This window comes from Natator depressus, chromosome 5 (genome assembly GCF_965152275.1).
Source record: "Natator depressus isolate rNatDep1 chromosome 5, rNatDep2.hap1, whole genome shotgun sequence".
Lineage (NCBI taxonomy): Eukaryota > Metazoa > Chordata > Testudines > Cheloniidae > Natator > Natator depressus.
This window is the reverse complement of record NC_134238.1, coordinates 816,458-834,701: the sequence shown is the minus strand read 5'-3', so window position 1 is coordinate 834,701 and position 18,244 is coordinate 816,458. Positions and strand designations below refer to the sequence as shown.

General features: G+C 58.3%; 2 protein-coding genes across 4 annotated transcripts in view; one reads left to right on the top strand and one right to left on the bottom strand.

Moving 5' to 3' along the window:
- Positions 1-1,415: 1,415 nt before the first annotated feature.
- RGP1 (RGP1 homolog, RAB6A GEF complex partner 1) lies at positions 1,416-16,828 on the bottom strand. Of its 2 annotated transcripts, none has more exons than XM_074953851.1 (9): positions 16,727-16,828; positions 15,678-15,816; positions 6,766-6,902; positions 6,233-6,316; positions 5,128-5,277; positions 4,889-5,035; positions 4,294-4,421; positions 3,817-3,994; positions 1,416-2,750 (listed from the first exon to the last, which is right to left on the bottom strand). In XM_074953851.1, the coding sequence occupies exons 2-9, from the start codon at positions 15,791-15,793 to the stop codon at positions 2,527-2,529; spliced, it is 1,164 nt and encodes a 387-aa protein (XP_074809952.1). In that variant the 5' UTR covers positions 15,794-15,816; positions 16,727-16,828; the 3' UTR covers positions 1,416-2,526. The 2 variants fall into 2 exon arrangements, with proteins under 2 accessions (XP_074809952.1, XP_074809953.1); XM_074953852.1 differs by lacking the exon at positions 16,727-16,828 and adding an exon at positions 16,589-16,692.
- A 954-nt stretch (positions 16,829-17,782) lies between these two features.
- GBA2 (glucosylceramidase beta 2) overlaps positions 17,783-18,244 on the top strand; it is a 68,525-nt gene continuing 68,063 nt past the window's right edge. Inside the window, exon 1 of one of the 2 annotated variants that reach the window (XM_074952190.1) lies at positions 17,783-18,045. In XM_074952190.1, the coding sequence (XP_074808291.1) occupies positions 17,870-18,045 (176 nt within the window). In that variant the 5' untranslated portion in view covers positions 17,783-17,869. The remainder of the gene's footprint in view (positions 18,046-18,244) is intronic. The other variant, XM_074952189.1, reaches the window with a different exon arrangement.

The following is an 18,244-nucleotide window of genomic DNA, read 5'->3' as shown; positions in this document are numbered from 1 at the left end:
AAACCCCAGCCAAAACACCTCTGAGGAAGGCCTGGGAAGCAGGGGATGCTTGTCTGAGTGCCCGGATCTGTGAGCCCAGCCACTGCAATACCCTCAATGCTCTGTGGGCACCAAGCAGAGCAAGGAGGAGTCCGCGATGCCTTCCTGGGGGCTGGGCTGGGCAGCCGAGCCGGGCTCCCTCCAGGCACATAGCCCTGCAGGGAGCAGGCAGGCCGATTTCTGGCTGCTGAGGTGGTGGAGAGCTGCTTTTCTAATATCTCCCCGTAGAAAGGATCGAATTCGCACAGCACTGTGGCAGCCTCCATCTCTCCCTGCATCACCTAGGAACTGCACCCTGGGCCTCCCCCTGCCGCAGGCCAGCAGCCCCAGTGCAGGGCAGTGACACAGGGCCAGCGAGTGCTGCGGAGGCCCGGGCCCTTCGCACGCACACACCCTGCTTGCAAAGTCACTGCACCTCCCCGCCGGCCCCTTTGCCTTTTGGTGAAATGGGTGAGGCTCTGTCCTGCCGTTGAGGTGTGGGGGCAAAGCCTCCTCTGGAACCACTGCAGTCCCTGCACCCACAGCTCCCTGGAGAGGAAGACGCCCGCCTGCACCACGTGCCGCCCCCCAGCCCTGGTGCAGGAGAGCTCGGCCCGGAGGCAGCCGTGTGCTGGGGGCACAGGGTGCCCCAGGCCATTCCTAGGAGAGGAGTCTGGCCCCCTTGGGCGAGAGCGGGCAGATGGGAAGTGTGTGAGCCCAGGAGCCCTGCTGAGGCTCAGTGAGCTGAAGCGACCTGAGCGCCGGCAGCCTGGCCCGGCCAGCGCCGCATCTATGCTGTGCAGAACCTTGTGCAGATGTTTCTGTTCTTGCAATAAAAGTCTGAATTACATCCCACGAGGTCTCTGGTCAGTGACTGTCTGGGGGAGGGGACAGCTCCCAGTAGCAGGAAAGGGCCCCATATCACACCCCCTGCACGGAGCACACGCTGCACCTCCCACAAGGGGCAGGCCGGGCCACACGCAGCAGCACCGGGGCGTTTGCTCAGAGCCAGGATGGGACGTGGCAGGAATGGCCTGTCAGACAGCAAGGAAGCACCCCGTCACCAGGCAGGGGCAGTTACAGGGATCCGTCCCCCCCAGCACAGGGCAGGGCTGGGGCAGTTACAGGGATCCCCCCACACCTCCCCAAGGGCTGGGGCAGTTACAGGAATCCATCCCCCCAGGGCAGAGCTAGGGCTGCTACAGGTCCCCCTCCCTCAGCACAGGGCAGGGCTAGGGCAGTTACAGGAACCTCCCCCCACCCCAGGGCTGGGGCAGTTACAGAGATCCATGCCCCGCAAAGGGCAGAGCTAGGGCTGTTACAGGGACCTCCTCCACCCCGTCCGGCGCAGAGCAGAGCCAGGGCTGCTGTAAGGACCTGTGAAGGCTGTGGGCTGGGCACTCAGGTGTTTATTCATTTGCACACACAGAGCAGACAGCGGGGAGAGAACTCAGGAGCCTGGAGGAGTCGGGCCTGGCCCCTCTGCTGCCTGGCCCCGGTCAATCCCAGCACTTGGAGCACAGCGCTGGGTGCCTCAGGGCTTCAGCGAAGCTGCTGCCTGCCCTGATGGGCGGGGCTCTCCCCGGGTGCCGGTTGATGGGACCTAGTGCTGCCCGCACCCGGGGGCAGGGGGGTGTGACGCGTCGCTCGGCGGGCAGGGGGGGATTTCACTCCCCGAGCGATGGAGTTACACTGACCTCGTTGCCTGGCCCGGCCCAGAAGCAGGGAGAGAAGAGGCACCACTCATCCGCCCTAGGGAGAGCAGGGCCAAGAACCCAGCCTCCGGGCCAGGATCTCCTTGCTCCCAGCTCAGGTGGGGATGGCAGCCTGCCTGCCCCTTGGTCTAAGGCCCTGGAGCAGCAGCGCCTGCCCCTGTCTCCGTGGGACCCTGGCCTCTCCCTGGGGAAGCCAGCCACATGCAGGAGCTCAGCTTGGGCGTGCAGGGCACCTGCCTCCCCTCTGCTGGGGTTGCCCCAGGCCGGGAGCTGACTCTACCAGAGGGGGCTGCAGTTCACATGCGGGATGGACACGCCCCAGGGCAGTCACAGGCTGGAGGGCTGTCGCTCCCAGCAAGGGCACTGGACATGTGTCAGCTGGAAATGGGGTCCTTCCCATGGCGAGGCGGGGGAGATCCCAGCGGGAATGGACGTGGGCTTCCTAGGAGACTGGTGCAGGTAGTCACTGGAAGGGCGACCCTGGGCTGGGCACAAGGCCCCGCACTGGGGAGAAAGCAGCCAGGCAGCGCACTGCTAGTCAGCCCCCTTACAGAGAGCACTGGGGTTCCTGTGCACGCCCAGGGGACCAGGAGCCTGGCTCCCGACCCAGAGACGCAGCTCAGGAAGGAGAGGCCAGCTAGTGCTGGGCACAGAGCGTTGTCTCTCAAACAGGCAGGGCCGCCCAGCTGGCACAGGGCCTCCGACTGGGCCTGTGCCCCACCACCCGGCAGCTGCCATCCCTAGCCGGTGACGTGAATGGTGCCCCAGGCTCCCACCTAGGTCCTGCCCCAGCTCAGATAGTGATGGAGTTTGTGCTGGAGAACTGGGACACATAGGAGGCCAGGATGGGATTGGTCGGCAGGACTTTGATGGGCAGGTCCCAGCTGAAGGTATCCACTTCGATTTGCTCCACCCCAGTCCAGGTGATGGTTTCCGACGGGTTCTCAGGGACCGTGTGGGCCTCCCCCGAGTCCCGGGAGGTCACGAACTCAAAGTGCAGCCTCCACTTCAGAGACACTGTGGGTGAAAGGAGGGTCAGAGGCTGCGAGCGCAACGGCACCTGGACGGCACGGCAGGTGGTCCCTGCTCAGCAGCCACATTAGCTCTGCCCAGCTTGGCGAAGGGGTCCCCCTTTCTAAGAGGGCAGTGTGACGACGTGGGACTGTTCTTAATGTTTCCTCTGAATACTGTGGAGGTGCCTCAGTTTCCCCTAGGCAGTTCTTAAGTATCTAGGGGGTGGGGTAAGGGTGTATGATCATTGCAGAGCCATAGAGGGCAGGAGTGTGCAGGGGTCTGGACACAGAGAATGGCCGACACCCTGTTTCCTGGCAACTGATGGCCTGGGCCCTTCCCCCCTGCAAGGTGAGAGCTAAAGGGTTGGAGAACAAAGGAATCAGGTGACCTCCTGGCCTGGGAAAGGGACAAAACCCAGAGGAGGAGGGGCTGGGGAGAGTTTCAGTTTGATACTGGCTGGGGACATGGAGCGAAGGGCAGACGGGGTTGTCTGGCTCACTGCCCCCCAAATGGACCCAGCTGAGGGGTCCGGTTCTCTGCACCTGCAAGCTCTGTGTTGGACCATGTTCCTGTCGTCTAATAAACCCTCTGTTTTACTGGCTGGCTGAGAGTCCCGTCTGACTGCGGAGTTGGGGGGCAGGACCCTCTGGCTTCCCCAGGACCCCGCCTGGGCGGATTCGCTGTGGGAAGCGCACGGTGGGGCAGAGGAGGCTGAATGCTCCGAGGTCAGACCCAGGAAGGTGGAAGCCGGGTGAGCTGTGTGTCCTGCAGACAGGCTGCTCCCAGAGAGGAGACTGCCCCAGAGTCCTGCCTGGCTTCATGGGGAGCAGCTCCAGAGCATCGCCTGGGGACTCCGTGACAGGCAGCGACCCCCCCAGCAGCGGCACAGCTGCCTCCCCTCTGGCGCCTGTCTCTGACGGGGGTATGCCAGCACAGGGCAGGGCAGGAGTCTGAGCAGGCGTCTGAGCAGGCAGGGGTGGGAGCCTCTAGGGATGGCAGTGGGGCGATGCCAACCCCCCCCCAACCTACCCCAGCCGTGAGCGCGAGCAGCTCCCTTCCAGGCACTCACCGATATTGGTGGTGAAGCCGGGCGTGGAGCTCAGCGGGACGGGAAGGCTGAAGCTGCTCCTGGCTGTGTGCAGACAGGATTCCTGGTGGCGAGCGTGTGTGCTGTAGGAGACTGGCTGCCCACTCCGCCGTTGGAACTCCTCCTGGATACTCTCCTCTGTCTGCAGGCTCACCGAGTACTGGGGAGCAGGCACACACATGGGGGAGGGCAAAGCGCCCTGGCTTTCAGACACCGCTGCGCGATCTCAGCCGAGAGCTCGGCGAAGGCTCTGAGGGGCCTCGCTCTGAATAGCTCGCAGCCCCCCCCACAAACCAAACCCACCAGGGAGCCCAAGGCAGGACTCTGGACTGCCCAGAAGTGCCCAAAGCAGCCCAGTGTCTGCACCACTGCTGCTCGCCCTCCTGCCCACATGCACCCCTGGCCAGACAATGGGATGGCTGCCTGGCCGCATGGCCGGGAAGCAGGAGCTGCGCTCACCTGCAGACAGGGGATGTCCCCTTCCGAGAAGTTAAACGTCCCGAGGATGTCTTCTCCAATCTTATAGACAGTCTTAAAGATCCCGAACTTGCCCACCTTCCCCCGGGTGTTGCTGATGTTATACACGTCTGTGGAGAAAGGAGACAGGCAGATGAGCCAGGGCTGCTGCTACTCCCCGCCTGGAACAAAGCCCCAGCCCAAGAGCATGGCTGTGCCCCTGAAAGACAGGACTCCCGCCGAGGACAGCTCTCGGGGAGCATCGGGGACCCCCCAGCACACGCACTGCGCATGCTGGTCACAACAGGGCCCTGGCTGGCTATGGACAGAGATGCTTTGATCTGTTAGGGCCTTACACAGGCAGGGCAGCGTGGGGCAGCTGTCAGAATGCCAGGGCTCCGGACACGCAGCGAGGCTGCTGGATTGGCTGGTAAGAAAGATCTGCGGAGCCGCTGCTGAGGAATCCAGGGAGCTGGGAATGGGAGACGAACAGGCAGCAGTGCGCACGCCCGCTGGGGACAGGGCAGAGACCGCACAGACCAGGCGTGAGCTGGAAGGGGCAGGGAGGGACGGTAAGATCAGGTGGGGAACAACCTACGCAGGCTGCGCCGGGATGTGGCTGCCATCAGCAGCTCCGTGGCCAGGTCCGCCAGCCGGGAGTCTTTCTTCACCCTCTCCTCCTCCTCCAGGAAGGGGTTTGAGGGGGCGACCACTTCGTCCTGGGGGAACTGATACTCTTTGAGCCCTGGGGACAGAGCGCAGAAAGGGTCACAGCCTGGCAGTGGGCTGGGCGTGCCCCGCCCTGCCCTGCCGGGAGAGTGGCACAGCAGGCCTTACCGTGCAGCACCAGCACCCGGAAGGGCACCCGCAGCAGCTTGATGGGAGAGCTCACCCGCTGGCAGCCGACGGTCAGCTTGTACACATACTTCACTGACTGCCCCCGGAAGGAGGGCGGCCCGTCCACAGGCAGCGTCTCGCAGTACGAGTCTGAAACGAGGGGGGCAGGGCTCACTGTCCATGGGTCTTACAACGGAAAGAGCCGTGCAACCTTATCTGTGGGTGCCACTACCAGCTCGGCCTATACTCCACACAACACTTCCCTACAGTCTCCCCTCAAGAAGGCCTGAGCCTCACAAGCTTGAGGGAGTTATCCTTACAGTGCCCCCACCTGGGACACAGAGATGTACTACCACCCCCGTTCACAGACGGGGGCCCGAGGCGTAGTGGGGTCAGGTGGACTGGTGGTAATGTGGGACTTTAACTACCCAGACATCTGTGGGAAAAGTACCACACCCAGCATTCCCAGTAAGCTCTTGGAATGCACTGGGGGCAACTTTTTGTTTCAGAAAGTGGAGGGAGTAACCGGGGGACAGCTATTTTAGACTTCATTCTGACCAGCAGGGAGGAACTGGCTGTGAATCTGAAGGTGGAAGGCAACTGGGAGAAAGGGATCAGGACATTACAGATTTCATGATTCCAAGGAAAGGAAGGAGTGAGAGCAGCAGAATAATGACAATAAATTTCACAAAAGCTGACCTTAACAGACTCCGAGAACTGGTAGGTAAGGTCCAAGGGAAGAAAATCTAAGGGACTAAGGAGTTCAGGACAACGGGCAGTTTCTCAAGGAGACAATAGTAAATGCACAACTGCAAACTAGACCAATGCGAAGGAAACGTAGGAGAACAGTAAGAGGCCAATATGGCTCCTTCGGCAGTTCTTTAATGACCTGAAAATCAAAAAGGAATCCTACAGGAAGTAGAAGCCTAGATGAATTGCTAAGGAGGCGTACAAAAGAACAGCACAAGCTTACAGGGACAAAATCAGGAAGGCTGAGGAACAAAATGAGTTACACCTAGCCAGGGAGATACACGTAGCCAGGGAAATAAATGCACCGTGAAGCAAGCCCCCTCTCCCCCCGAGGGAAGAGAACACAGTCCCTTACAGGATTTCGACTCTCCAGGATCCAGGCGCAAGTCACAAAAGAGAATCTTTGGGGGTGTGGACAGGATGCACTGACCCCGCTCTCCTGAAAGGTAAAGAAAAATAATTGCTGCACAGGACCAGAGCACCAGGCACAACCAGCCCAGTGTCCCCCCACCCCTGCTACGTCCCTCCCAGACAGCGCTCAGTGCAGGAGGCATCCTTGCCCAACTGCCTGTCACCCGAGAGAGGCGACTGCTAGAGCATCTGATGTGCCCTGGAGCCGCAGGCCTGACAGCTCCAAGAGTTTAATCCTAGCTCGGGTCACTGCTTTTCTGAATCTCACTGTTTGGGGCCGAAGGTGGGAAATAGGGATTCTCTGCCCTGCATCTCAGCATGCTACGGAGCAGCCCCCCAAGCTCTCTCAGTACCAGTCACTATTTTATCTCTTCTCAGTCTCTTACTCCAAGTCCCTGCTGCATCCCCTCACACGGGTACCCTTCCCCCGACACACACCCTGAGGCCCGGCATAACAGAGGCCAGGCCAGCACTCACCTCTGTTGGGGACAAACACTGTCTCGTTCTCAGCCTGCACATCGTGCTTGCTGTCATCCGAGGGAGGCAGCGCCACCCGGTTCTCGCTGGCATGAAACTGGCAGTGAATCTGGGCGCTGGCCCACGCCAGCATCTCACTGGGTGCAGAGGAGAGAGACAAGCAGTGAGACACGGGGGGACACAGCCCAGCAGACACCAAGTCAGGCAACACCCCCAGAGGGCAGGACACAAGGGGAATCACTCTGCTCCCCGTGACATCACATGCCCCAGAACCCCCCTCGCTGCACTTCTCCAGCTGCGGGTGCTGAGCCCAGGCTCAGGACAGCACCTAACGTATAAAACCTGGATGGTTAGGGAGATGCCTGTCCCCATGCCATAGGATTCTGCCACAGCTCTGTCCAGCAGACCCCCAAACTGCAGCCCCCTTAGTCCAGGTGCTGCTACCGGGGAAATTCTTTATTAGACTTTGTCCTAACAGACAAAGAGCAACTGATCACAGAACTAAAAGTTAATGGTAGCTTAGGTACAAGTCATCATGACTTGATCACATTTATAATGTGCAAGCAGAATAAAGTCCAGACCCATAATATATACACTTGGTCTTTTAACAGGGCCAATTTCACAAAGCTGAAAACAATTAGAAGCTAAATCAGCTATTGCGAATAATTGAATCAGAAAAATTTGAGTGATAATTTGGGACATTTAAGAACACCTTATTAGAGGCCCAAAAAGCTTCCCACAACTGAGGAAGACCACCATGCTGGTTAAAAAGCTGACCTGGTTTAGAGAGGAAGTTAAGGACAGCTATAAAAAATTAAATAGTAATATATTACAAATGGAAGAAAGGGAAAGTTGATAGTAATGAATATAAATCAGAAAGTAGGAATTGTAGAAAATTGACAAGGGAAGCAAAGGGACACAGGGAGAAATCTATGGCTGGCAGAGTTAAGGACAATTATTGGGAACAAAAAGCTTTCTCACAATGGTATTGGTCCATTACTCGATGGAAATGGTAGTTATCAATTATACCACAGAAAAGGCAGACGTGTTCAATACATATTTCTGTTCTTTATTTGGGGTAAAAAAGATGATATAGTCTCATTATATGAGCAAAAACAACGAGGAGTCCTTGTGGCACCTTAGAGACCAACACATTTATTTGGGCATAAGCTTTCGTGGGCTAGAGCCCACTTCATCAGATGCATGGAGTGGAAAATACAGGAGCAAGTATAAATACATGAAAAGATGTGAATTGCCTTACCAAGTAGGAGATCAGTCTAATGAGACAATTCAATTAACAGTAGGATACCAAGGGAGGAAAAATCACTTTTGTAGTGGTAATGAGGGTGGCCCATTTCAAACAGTTGACAAGAAGGTGTGAGTAACAGTAGGGGGAAATTAGTATGGGGGAAATTAAGTTTTGTAAAGACCCAACCACTCCCAGTCTTTATTCAGGCCTAATTTGATAGTGTCCAGTTTTCAAATTAATTCCAGTTCTGCAGTTTCACGTTGGAGTCTGTTTTTAAAGTTTTTTTGTTGAAGAATTGCCACCTTTAGGTCTGTTATTGAGTGACCAGGGAGACTGAAGTGTTCTCCTACTGGTTTTTGGATGTTATAATTCCTGATGTGAGATTTGTGTCCATTTATTCTTTTGCATAGAGACTGTCCGGTTTGGCCAATGTACATGGCAGAGGGGCATTGCTGGCACATAATGGCATACTACAACATTGTGATATTTTGTCTTATTTTGTATCCCTTTCTGAATAGTTCCTAATACTGTTAGCCCTTTTGGCTGCTGCTGCATGTACAGCTGAAGTTTTCAGAGACTATCCACGGTGACTCCAAGATCTCTTTCTTGAGAGGTAACAGCTAATTTAGACCCCATCATCATACACGTATAGTTGGGATTATGTTTTCCAATGTGCGTTACTTTGGACTTATCAAAGCTGAATGTCATCTGCCATTTTGTTGCCCAGTCACCCAGTTTCGTGAGATCCCCTCTAATTCTTTACAGTCAGCTTTGGCCTTAACTATCTTGAATACTTTGAACTTACCAAGGGCCACAGTGGAGTCTTCATCACTGACAATGTTTAAATCGAGATGGGATGTTTTTCTAAAAGATCTGCTCTGGGAATTCTGTTGGCAAGTTCTATAGCCAGCGCCGTGCCGGGGGGTCGGGCCGGTCCGAGGGCCCGCGCCGTGCCGGGGGGTCGGGCCGGTCCGAGGGCCCGCGCCGTGCCGGGGGGTCGGGCCGGTCCGAGGGCCCGCGCCGTGCCGGGGGCTGTTGGGCCGGTCCGAGGGCCTGCATTAGATGGGGTGGGGGGAGGGGTCAGACTGACTGATCACAAATGTCCTTTCTGGCCTTGGAATCTAGGAATCTCAGTGAGGATACCGTGACCTGGGGACTTGTTCCCTCCCATGCTCAAAGCAGGCTGTAGATTCTGCCTGCCAGCTCTCACTGCAAGCCTGGCTCCAGGGTCAGCCTTCTGCAGAGGGCTGAGAGATGTGCAAAGCTCTCTGTTTATTAGCAGTGCTCAGTAGTGCCTGGGACCCCAGACAGGATCAGAGCCCCGGTGTGCTGGGTGCTGCCCAGAGACAAAGTTAGTCAGCCATTGCCCTGAAGAGCTGGGAGCCGACTGGCTAGGCAGCAGTTCTGCAGAAAAAGGACCTGGGGATTACCGTGGACGAGAAGCTGGATATGAGTCAGCAGGGTGCCCTTGTTGCCAAGAAGGCTAACAGCATATTGGGCTGCATTAGTAGGGGCATTGCCAGCAGATTGAGGGAAGTGATTATTCCCCTCTATTTGGCACTGGTGAGGCCACACCTGGAGTATTGTATCCAGTTTTGGTCCCACCACTACAGAAAGGATGAAAACAAATTGGAGAGGGTCCAGCGGAGGGCAACGAAAATAATTAGAGGGCTGGAGCACATGACTTATGAGGAGAGGCTGAGGGAACTGGGATTATTTAGTCTGCAGAACAGAAGAGTGAGCGGGAGATTTGATTGCAGCTTTCAACTACCTGAAGGGGGGTTCCAAAGAGGATGGAGCTCGGCTGTTCTCAGTGGTAGCAGATGACAGGACAAGGAGTAATGGTCTCAAGTTGCAGTGGGGGAGGTCTAGGTTGGATATTAGGAAACACTATTTCACTAGGAGGGTGGTGAAGCACTGGAATGGGTTCCCTAGGGAAGTGGTGGAATCTCCTTCCTTAGAGGTTTTTAAGACTCGGCTTGACAAAGCCCTGGCTGGGATGGTTTAGTTGGGGATTGGTCCTGCTTTGAGCAGGGGGTTGGACTAGATACTTCCTGAGGTCTCTTCCAACGCTAATCTTCTATGATACTATGATAATTCTAAGAGCTCACAGTGTAAACAGACGAGGCAGAGAGGAAGCATTATTATCCCCATTTGACGAAGGGGAACTGAGGCCAAGAGAGACGAAGTGACTTGCCCAGGGTCAGACAGGAAGTCTGTGTCAGAAACAGGAGTGCTCTCTAACACCTTTGCTGACTGGTCAGGGGGGAAGTGCTCATGCACATTGACGGGTGAACCATGGCTCTAGTCATTCTTAAGAGGCTGGTGATGGATACAAATCAAAAGGGACACATACAATATTGCGTTCTGAGGGGTGGCTTAGGACGATGGAGGAGCTCTACAAATGGACCCCTCTCTGCGCAGATTAAACTGAAGTTGGAGACAAATGCTCCAGCCTGCTGAACCCAGCTCTCCCGGGACTGACTCCAGGAGGGTCAGGCTAGACGCACCTCCATCATGTACACATCAAGGCCAGGAGGCTGTGTCCACCGGGAGGTGAACTCCTCCAGCCGGTTTCTGACCTGGACCAATACCAGGAAACCCCAAGATGCTGGATTCGGGAGACAGGTGTGTATCTCCATCAGGGATACCTCTGAAAGCTGCATCCACCCTCCTCAGTAATCCCTTCTCTGCACTCTGGGACTGATGGGGAAAACGGGGCCTTTTCTCTTGTGCTGCTGTGTGCTCTGAGCCCAAGCCGCCCCCTCCAGTGCGTGTCACTAGCGCTCCCAAGAGCCTCCCCAGACGGCAGGTCTGCAGCAGCACCGCAGGTGTCTCTTGCACTAGGGCTCAGGACAGGGAGACTCTCCAGGCGGGCCGCTGGGGACCGCGCTGGAGTGAAGGGGTGAAACACAGAGTGCAGGAAAGGACGGACCTTTATTCCTCGGCCCCAGTGATGCGGCAAGAGTGCGGTAACAAAGGGTGACACCTGGGTCACGTGACAGGGAGCAGCCGCTACGGACCCCAGGAGACGCTGTTACATCTTTTCTTTTTAAATTAAATGGGAACCAAATGTAACACCAACGAAAGCGACATCTGCAAACGAGGTCAGCCGACTAACACAGCCCCCAAATGCACGCCTCTGGGACCAAAGTCAAGATACTGACCCCCTGGCAGTAACGACCCCCCTGAACCTCTGAGGAGTTTGGAGCACATGGTCATTTCTTGTTCTCAAAACACTCCCTTCCGCAGTGACCTGACAGGCTGCTGAGGTGGATCCGCCACCTGGGCCCGCTTTTCTGGCTGGCGGGGGCATTAGCACAACCACTACGCTCAGTGCGTTGAGTAGCCTTACACAAGCATGGCCAGACTGGGTCAGACCAAGGGTCCATCAAGCCCAGGATCCTGCCTGCCGACAGTGGCCAGTGCCAGGTGCCCCAGAGGGAATGAACAGAACAGGTGATCACCAAGTGACCCATCCCCTGTCGCCCATTCCCAGCATCTAGCAAACGGAGGCCTAGAGATCCTCAAGAAACAAAGCCCTAGAGCTGTCTTTGCTTAAAGTTAGATACCCTCCCTTGCTTTTGCACAACTGACTCTGGGGGAGAGTCTAAGCTCTGACACTCAGCTTTGGCATGGATGATACAGCTGTTGCCTCAGCAGGCTGCTAGCCATTATCTCCGGAGCATCTGACATTCTCTCCCACTTGCAATGGGGGTAACTGCCTTGCTTTGACATTTTATATCATAGCATTTCTTCTGTTTTAGTTGCTTGGCCCATTGCGCTTTGTAAGTACAGCAGAACCTCAGTGTTACAAACCCCAGAGTTAAGAACTCGCCAGTCAACCACACACCTCAATTGGAACTGGAAGTACATAATCAGACAGCAGCAGAGGAGAAAAGGAAAAAGAAAGAAAGAAGCAAATCCAGCCCAGTACTGTTAAATATAAACTACTAAAAAATAAAGGGAAAGTTCAAAAAAAGATTTGACAAGCTAAGGAAACTGTTTCTGTGTTTGTTTCCTTTATATTCAGATGGTTAAAAGCAGCATTTTCCTTCTGCACAATCAAATTTCAAAGTTGTATTAAGTCAATGTTCAGTTGTAAACTTTTGAAAGAACCAGAAGGTTTTGTCCCAAGTTACAAACATTTCAGAGTTACGAACAACTTCCATCCCCGAGGGGTCGTAACGCTGAGGCTCTGCTGGACTTGAGGGTGGCAATCCTTGGCTCAAGATGCTTAGGAGATTCGGGAATTACGGTTTCTATCCTTCTGTCCACAAGTCTCTAACTGGTGTGCTGGTGATGCTAACAAGCACTGCGAATGCTGTAATAGTCTGCTAGGTATGGCTCCCTTGAATCAGCAGAGCCTTTTACCTCTTAATCAAGGTCCTTGCCATCTGCACTAGCTTTCCTGCTGACCCAGCTGACTGTGCATAGCAGGGTCTTGGCATGGTGTACTTGAATTGCTCTATCAAGCAGAACAGCCACAATGAGCCATTTGTGAATCGTGAGCTGTGACTAAGTGGGAATGTTCTGTAACATTTTTATGAGTCCTATTTGTGCCTCAGCTTCGTTGTTCTGCATTGTTACCCTGTGGGTTGGGAGGGACTGTTTGCTCTCAGAGCAGGCTGGGAGACACAGCTGTGGGTATCACCAGGCTGTCTGGGCCCAGGCCCCACATCAATGGAGCATTTGAAAAGACAAAGGCAAATCCGGTTGCTGGGACATCGACACCTAGAGACCGAAGACCCAGAGGGATCGGGATTTCCCACCTCTCAGCAGGGAGGCTGAGCAGCATTCCCCAGCTGGAGAACAAAGGACTGGGGAGGTGTGAGATGGGGGATCAGAGCTGGCAGCTGGGAGGAGCTGGGACTCTCACCTGGAGTCTGACAAAGGAGATCGAAGGAAATGGGTTCCCTACAGCTTGGTTGGGCTCTGGGCTGGCCAGACTGGAGGATGCTCCGGCAGTGCTGTGGGAGTGTCACTGCAGGTGCTGGGCGAGGTACATTCATCCCTGAGGAGTGGACGAGTTTCCATCTGGGTCTGTCTCAGTGGGATTCAGTGAGTGGAGCTCACGGGCAAAGCAGGGGGCTGCAGGCCCAGAGGTCCAGTCTGAGGAGGCAGTGAAGCCGAATGGCTCATAGGCGCCGACTCCGTGGATGCTCCAGGGCTGAAGCACCCATGGGTAAAAATTGGTGGGTGCTCTGCACCCACCGGCAGCTCCCTGCCCCGCCTCAGCTCACCTCCGCCTCCGCTCCTCCTCCTCCCCTGAGTGCACCGCGCACCCGCTTTTCCCCCCTAGCTCCCAGAACTTGTGCCGTGAAACAGCTGTTTCGCGCGGCAAGCGCTGGGAAGGAGTGGGGAGGAGGGGGAACGCGGCGCGCTCGGGAAGAGGCGGGGCCTGGGCAGGGATTTGGGGAAAGGGTCCAATGGGGCAGGGAGGGGGCGGAGTTGGGGCAGGGACTTTGGGGAAGGGGTTGGAATGGGGGCAGGGCGGGGAAAGGGTGGAGTCAGGGCGGGGCCAGGGGTGCGTGAGCACCCAGCGGCGCCGGGGAAAGTTGGCGCCTATGCAGTGGCTTACTCTGGAGGAAGAATGAGACCCTTAGGGGGTCCGGCACACTGAGGGGGCTCCTCTGAAAGACCGTTCCAAAGCTGGGGGTGTAGCACCGATCCTGTGGATCTGTGATACGAGCCATTCTCTCTTATTAATTCACCTGGCATCCCATGGTGAGCAAACTATGATTTACCCTACATTACAGGTTGTACAGTACCAGCCCAATTTAGAGAAAACTGGAGTGGCAGTTCGCAATTAAGTGGCAATCTTTTTCCTGCTTCATTCAGAGAGATTAGCGCCAGCCTTGGACCATAAGAACATTAAAATGGCCATATTGGGTCTAGGTGACCAGACAGCAAGTGTGAAAAATCAGGACGGGGGTGGGGGGGTAATAGGAGCCTATATAAGAAAAAGACCCAAAACCGGGACTGTCCCTGTAAAATCCAGACATCTGGTCACCCTAACTGGGTCAGACCAAAGGTCCATCTAGCCCAGTATCCTGTCTTCCGACAGTGGCCAGTGCCAGGTGCCCCAGAGGGAATGAACAGAACAGGGAATCACCAAGTGATCCATCCCCTGTCGCCCATTCTCAGCGTCTGGCAAACACAGGCTAGGGACACCATCCCTGCCCATCCTGGCTCATAGCCATTGGTGGACCTATCGTGCATGAACTTGTTTAGTTCTTTTTTGAACCCTGTTATAGTCTTGGACTTCATACCATCCTCTGGCAAGGAGTTCCACAGGTTGGCTGTGCGTTGTGTGAATACTTCCTTCTGTTTGTTTTTAACCTGCTGTCTGTTCATTTCAGTGGGTGACTCCTAGTTCGTGTGTTGTGAGAAGGAGTAAATAACATGTCCTTGTTTGCCTTCTCCACACCAGTCACAATTTTATAGATCTCTGTCATATCGCCCCTTAGTCGGGTCTTTTCCAAGCTGAAAAGTCCCAGTCTCATTAACCTTTCCTCATATGGAAGCTGTTCCGTACCCCTCATCATTTTTGTTGCCCTTTTCTGTACTTGTTCCAATTCAGATACATCTTTTTTGAGATGGGGAGACCACACCCACACGCAGTGTTCAAGGTACGGGCGCACCATGGATTTATACAGAGGCAATGTGATATTTTCAGTCTTATTCTCTCTCCCTTTCCGAACGACTCTCAACATTCCATCTGCTTCTCTGAATGCCGCTGCACACAAACAGCTGCCAGTGTTTTGGGTTTTTTTTTCAATTTGAGCATAGTTCTGCTGAGTTGTGCTTTCACCCTTGCTTTGGGGGAATCATCTTGCAGGAGGTCAGCCCCAAAACCACGAGCTTGCATCACCCAAGACCTCAGCCCTTTGTCAATCTCAGAGTATTTCAGAACAGGTGCTTCTGACAGTTTTTTCAACTGCCGAAAGCTTTTCTCTCAAGACTCGTGGCCGCGTCTCCAGGTGGAGCTCTGCGCAGATCATTGTACCTTGACAAATTTGGGATGAATTTGCTCAGAAAAATTAACACGGCTGTGGGGCAGTTATGTACTTGCAAATTGTATGTGTCCAAGTGTCACCCCCTCCTTGGCCCTTCATCCACGGCTCCTCATGGTGGTGTGCGAGGTCTCTGGGGGCAGGACCCCGGCTGCATGTCTGTGCACTGCTCAGCACAAAGATGTCCTGATGCCAAGCGGAGCCCCTGGGCTCCGGTAAGTAACTGTTCTCCGCTCAGTGACCCGGCCGTCCCGGTGGAACCAGTCCTTCAGGTTTAAAAGCCAGTTTAGCTCCGTTCTTCCCCTGTAACCTTGTGTGTCATTTCAATCACTCCAAACTGGGGGTGGGGAGGCCTCACTCCCAGAGACAGATCCTTTGCCTAGTTTATTCCCCTTGGCCAAACAGAGCTGACCCTGCAGGCCTGGTTACTGACTAAGCAGGGGACAGGCAAGTCCCGGTTCGGTGCTGCCTGAGCAGAGGGGCCCCCTGGGGTGGGGAAGGCTGTGAAGTGACAAGGCCACAGCATCCCCCCCTCCCGCCCCCTTCTCCTCCCAGGACCCCGCCGTGGCCTCCGCTCTGCTCCGGGGGCCGCCCAGGCTGGGACCCCACCCCCCTGGGGCTGGCGGGGGGCTGCGGGGGGCTGGTACCTGCTGGCGGAGGTGGAGGTTGCCGAGAGCGGGTTGGTGAAGACGATCGCACACTCCAGCATCTCCCCGGCCAGGAACACGGGCCCGCGGCTCAGCTGGGCCAGAACCTCGATCATGGCTCCGGCCACGCCGCCTGCACCTGCAACCGCCCCAGACGCGGGTGAACCTGCACGTCTGCCAGGGGGGACCCAACCCCCCGCGTCAGAGACCCCCCCCCACCGCGCCCCGACCCCCCCCCCCCACCGCGCCCCGGGGCAGCCCCAGACCCGGGTGAACCCACCCGTCTGCCGGGGGGGGGACCCGAACCCCCGCGTCAGAGACCCCCCCCCACCGCGCCCCGACCCCCCCGCCCCACCGCGCCCCGGGGCAGCCCCAGACCCGGGTGAACCCACCCGTCTGCCGGGGGGGACCCAACCCCCCGCGTCAGAGACCCCCCCCACCGCGCCCCGACCCCCCCCAGCGCACCCCGGGGCAGCCCCAGACGCGGGTGAACCTGCACGTCTGCCAGGGGGGACCCAACCCCCCGCGTCAGAGACACCCCCCCCACCGCGCCCCGACCCCCCCCAGCGCACCCCGGGGCAGCCCCAGACCCGGGTGAACCCACCCGTCTGCCGGGGGGGACCCAACCCCCCGCGTCAGAGACACCCCCCCCACCGCGCCCCGACCCCCCCCCCACCGCGCCCCGGGGCAGCCCCAGACCCGGGTGAACCCACCCGTCTGCCGGGGGGGGGACCCGAACCCCCGCGTCAGAGACACCCCCCCCACCGCGCCCCGACCCCCCCCAGCGCACCCCGGGGCAGCCCCAGACGCGGGTGAACCCACCCGTCTGCCGGGGGGGGGACCCGAACCCCCGCGTCAGAGACACCCCCCCCGCGCCCCGGGGGGACCCTGAGACCCGCCGAGACCCGAACCTCTGCGGGCAGCCGGGCTGGGACCCAGGCGTCCGGGGGGCCTTCGGCCAAGACGGCAGCCCGGGCTTCCTGCCGCGGGGCCTCCCCCGAGCCCCGCCCCGCGGACCCGGGACCCCCGCGCGGGCCCCGCTCACTCACCGGCGGGACACAGGGACCCTCAGCAGCGCAGACAGCGACCCCGGCCCGCTCGGGAACCGTCGGGTCCGCTCGGAGAGGTTCGGGCTCCGCTCGGCTCCGTTCGGGAATCGTCGGGTCCGCTCGGAGAGGTTCGGGCTCCGCTCGGCTCCGTTCGGGAATCGTCGGGTCCGCTCGGAGAGGTTCGGGCTCCGCTCGGCTCCGTTCGGGAATCTTCGGCTCCGCTCGGAGAGGCTCGGGCCCCGCCATTCGGCCCCGCTCGGGAAGGTTCGGGCGCCGCTCGGCCGGGTTCGCGTTCCGGTCCCCGCTCCCCCCGCCGGCCGAGCCGGTTGGGCTTCGGGCCGGTTTCCTCCCGAGTCCCGCCTTCCGGGGCCCGCAGAGCTCGCGCGGGGTGAGGCCGGCAGGTCAGCGGCGGGCGGGCGGACAGACGGACAGCCGTTGGGCGGGGGGGGTTGCAGGCAGGCAGGCGGCCGGACGGACGGACGGACAGACAGGTACGGGGGGGAGGGGTGCAGGCGGACAGACGGACAGACAGGTACCAGGGGGAGGGGTTGCGGGCGGACGGACAGGTACCGGGGGGGCAGGGGGTGTTTGCAGACAGACAGACGGACAGGTACGAGGGGGAGGGGTGCAGACGGACAGACAGACAGGCGGACAGGTACTGGGGGGAGGGGTGTTTGCAGACAGACGGACAGGTACGGTGGGGGGGGTTGCAGGCGGGCGGACAGGGGCCGGGGGCGGGGGGGGCTGCACCCTGAGCTGGGCGCGGGGCAGGGCGCAGGGGGGGAGGCTGCACCCTGAGCTGGGCACGGGGGGGGGAGGCTGCACCCTGAGCTGGGCGCAGGGGGGGGGCTGCACCCTGAGCTGGGCGCAGGGGGGGGGCTGCACCCTGAGCTGGGCGCAGGGGGGGGGCTGCACCCTGAGCTGGGCACGGGGGGGGAGGCTGCACCCTGAGCTGGGCGCGGGGCAGGGCACGGGGGGGGGAGGCTGCACCCTGAGCTGGGCGCAGGGGGGGGGCTGCACCCTGAGCTGGGCACGGGGGGGGAGGCTGCACCCTGAGCTGGGCGCGGGGCAGGGCACGGGGGGGGAGGCTGCACCCTGAGCTGGGCGCGGGAGGAGGAAGCTGCCAGGGCAGACACGAGGGCAATGGCGGATGGTGCCAAGCTGATGGAGCGGTTTGAGGGCACTGCCCGTGGGCACCAGGTGCCGCCGTCCGGCTGGCGGATCTGCCTGGCCCATGAGTTCGAGGAGAAGAGGAAACCCTACCAGGCCTCGAACGTCTCCGCCTCCGACGTGGTGAAACATCTGGGCCTGGGCATGCGGTAGGTGGCTCTGCCCTTCCGTGGCCATTGTGCACTTCAATGCCCCTGCACAGCGCTCCGCGATCACTGGCCCCTTTCTCTCCCCCAGGGAATTGAATGAGCCACCCACAGGCCACCTGCCTGGTCAGTATCCTTGGGCGCTTTGCCTTGCCTTGCTTGTCTGAGAGCCTGGCCTGGCTCCCTCAGCTCTTCTCCCTGC

Excerpts from the sequence above, each read along its gene's own strand:
- RGP1 (XM_074953851.1), bottom strand. The coding sequence starts at position 15,793 with ATGATCGAGGTTCTGGCCCAGCTGAGCCGCGGGCCCGTGTTCCTGGCC. Across the intron at positions 6,903-15,677 it reads ACCTCCACCTCCGCCAGCAG|TGAGATGCTGGCGTGGGCCA; the intron begins GTACCAGCCCCC and ends CTCTGCACCCAG. Across the intron at positions 5,278-6,232 it reads TCCTGGAGAGTCGAAATCCT|ACTCGTACTGCGAGACGCTG; the intron begins GTAAGGGACTGT and ends CCCTCGTTTCAG.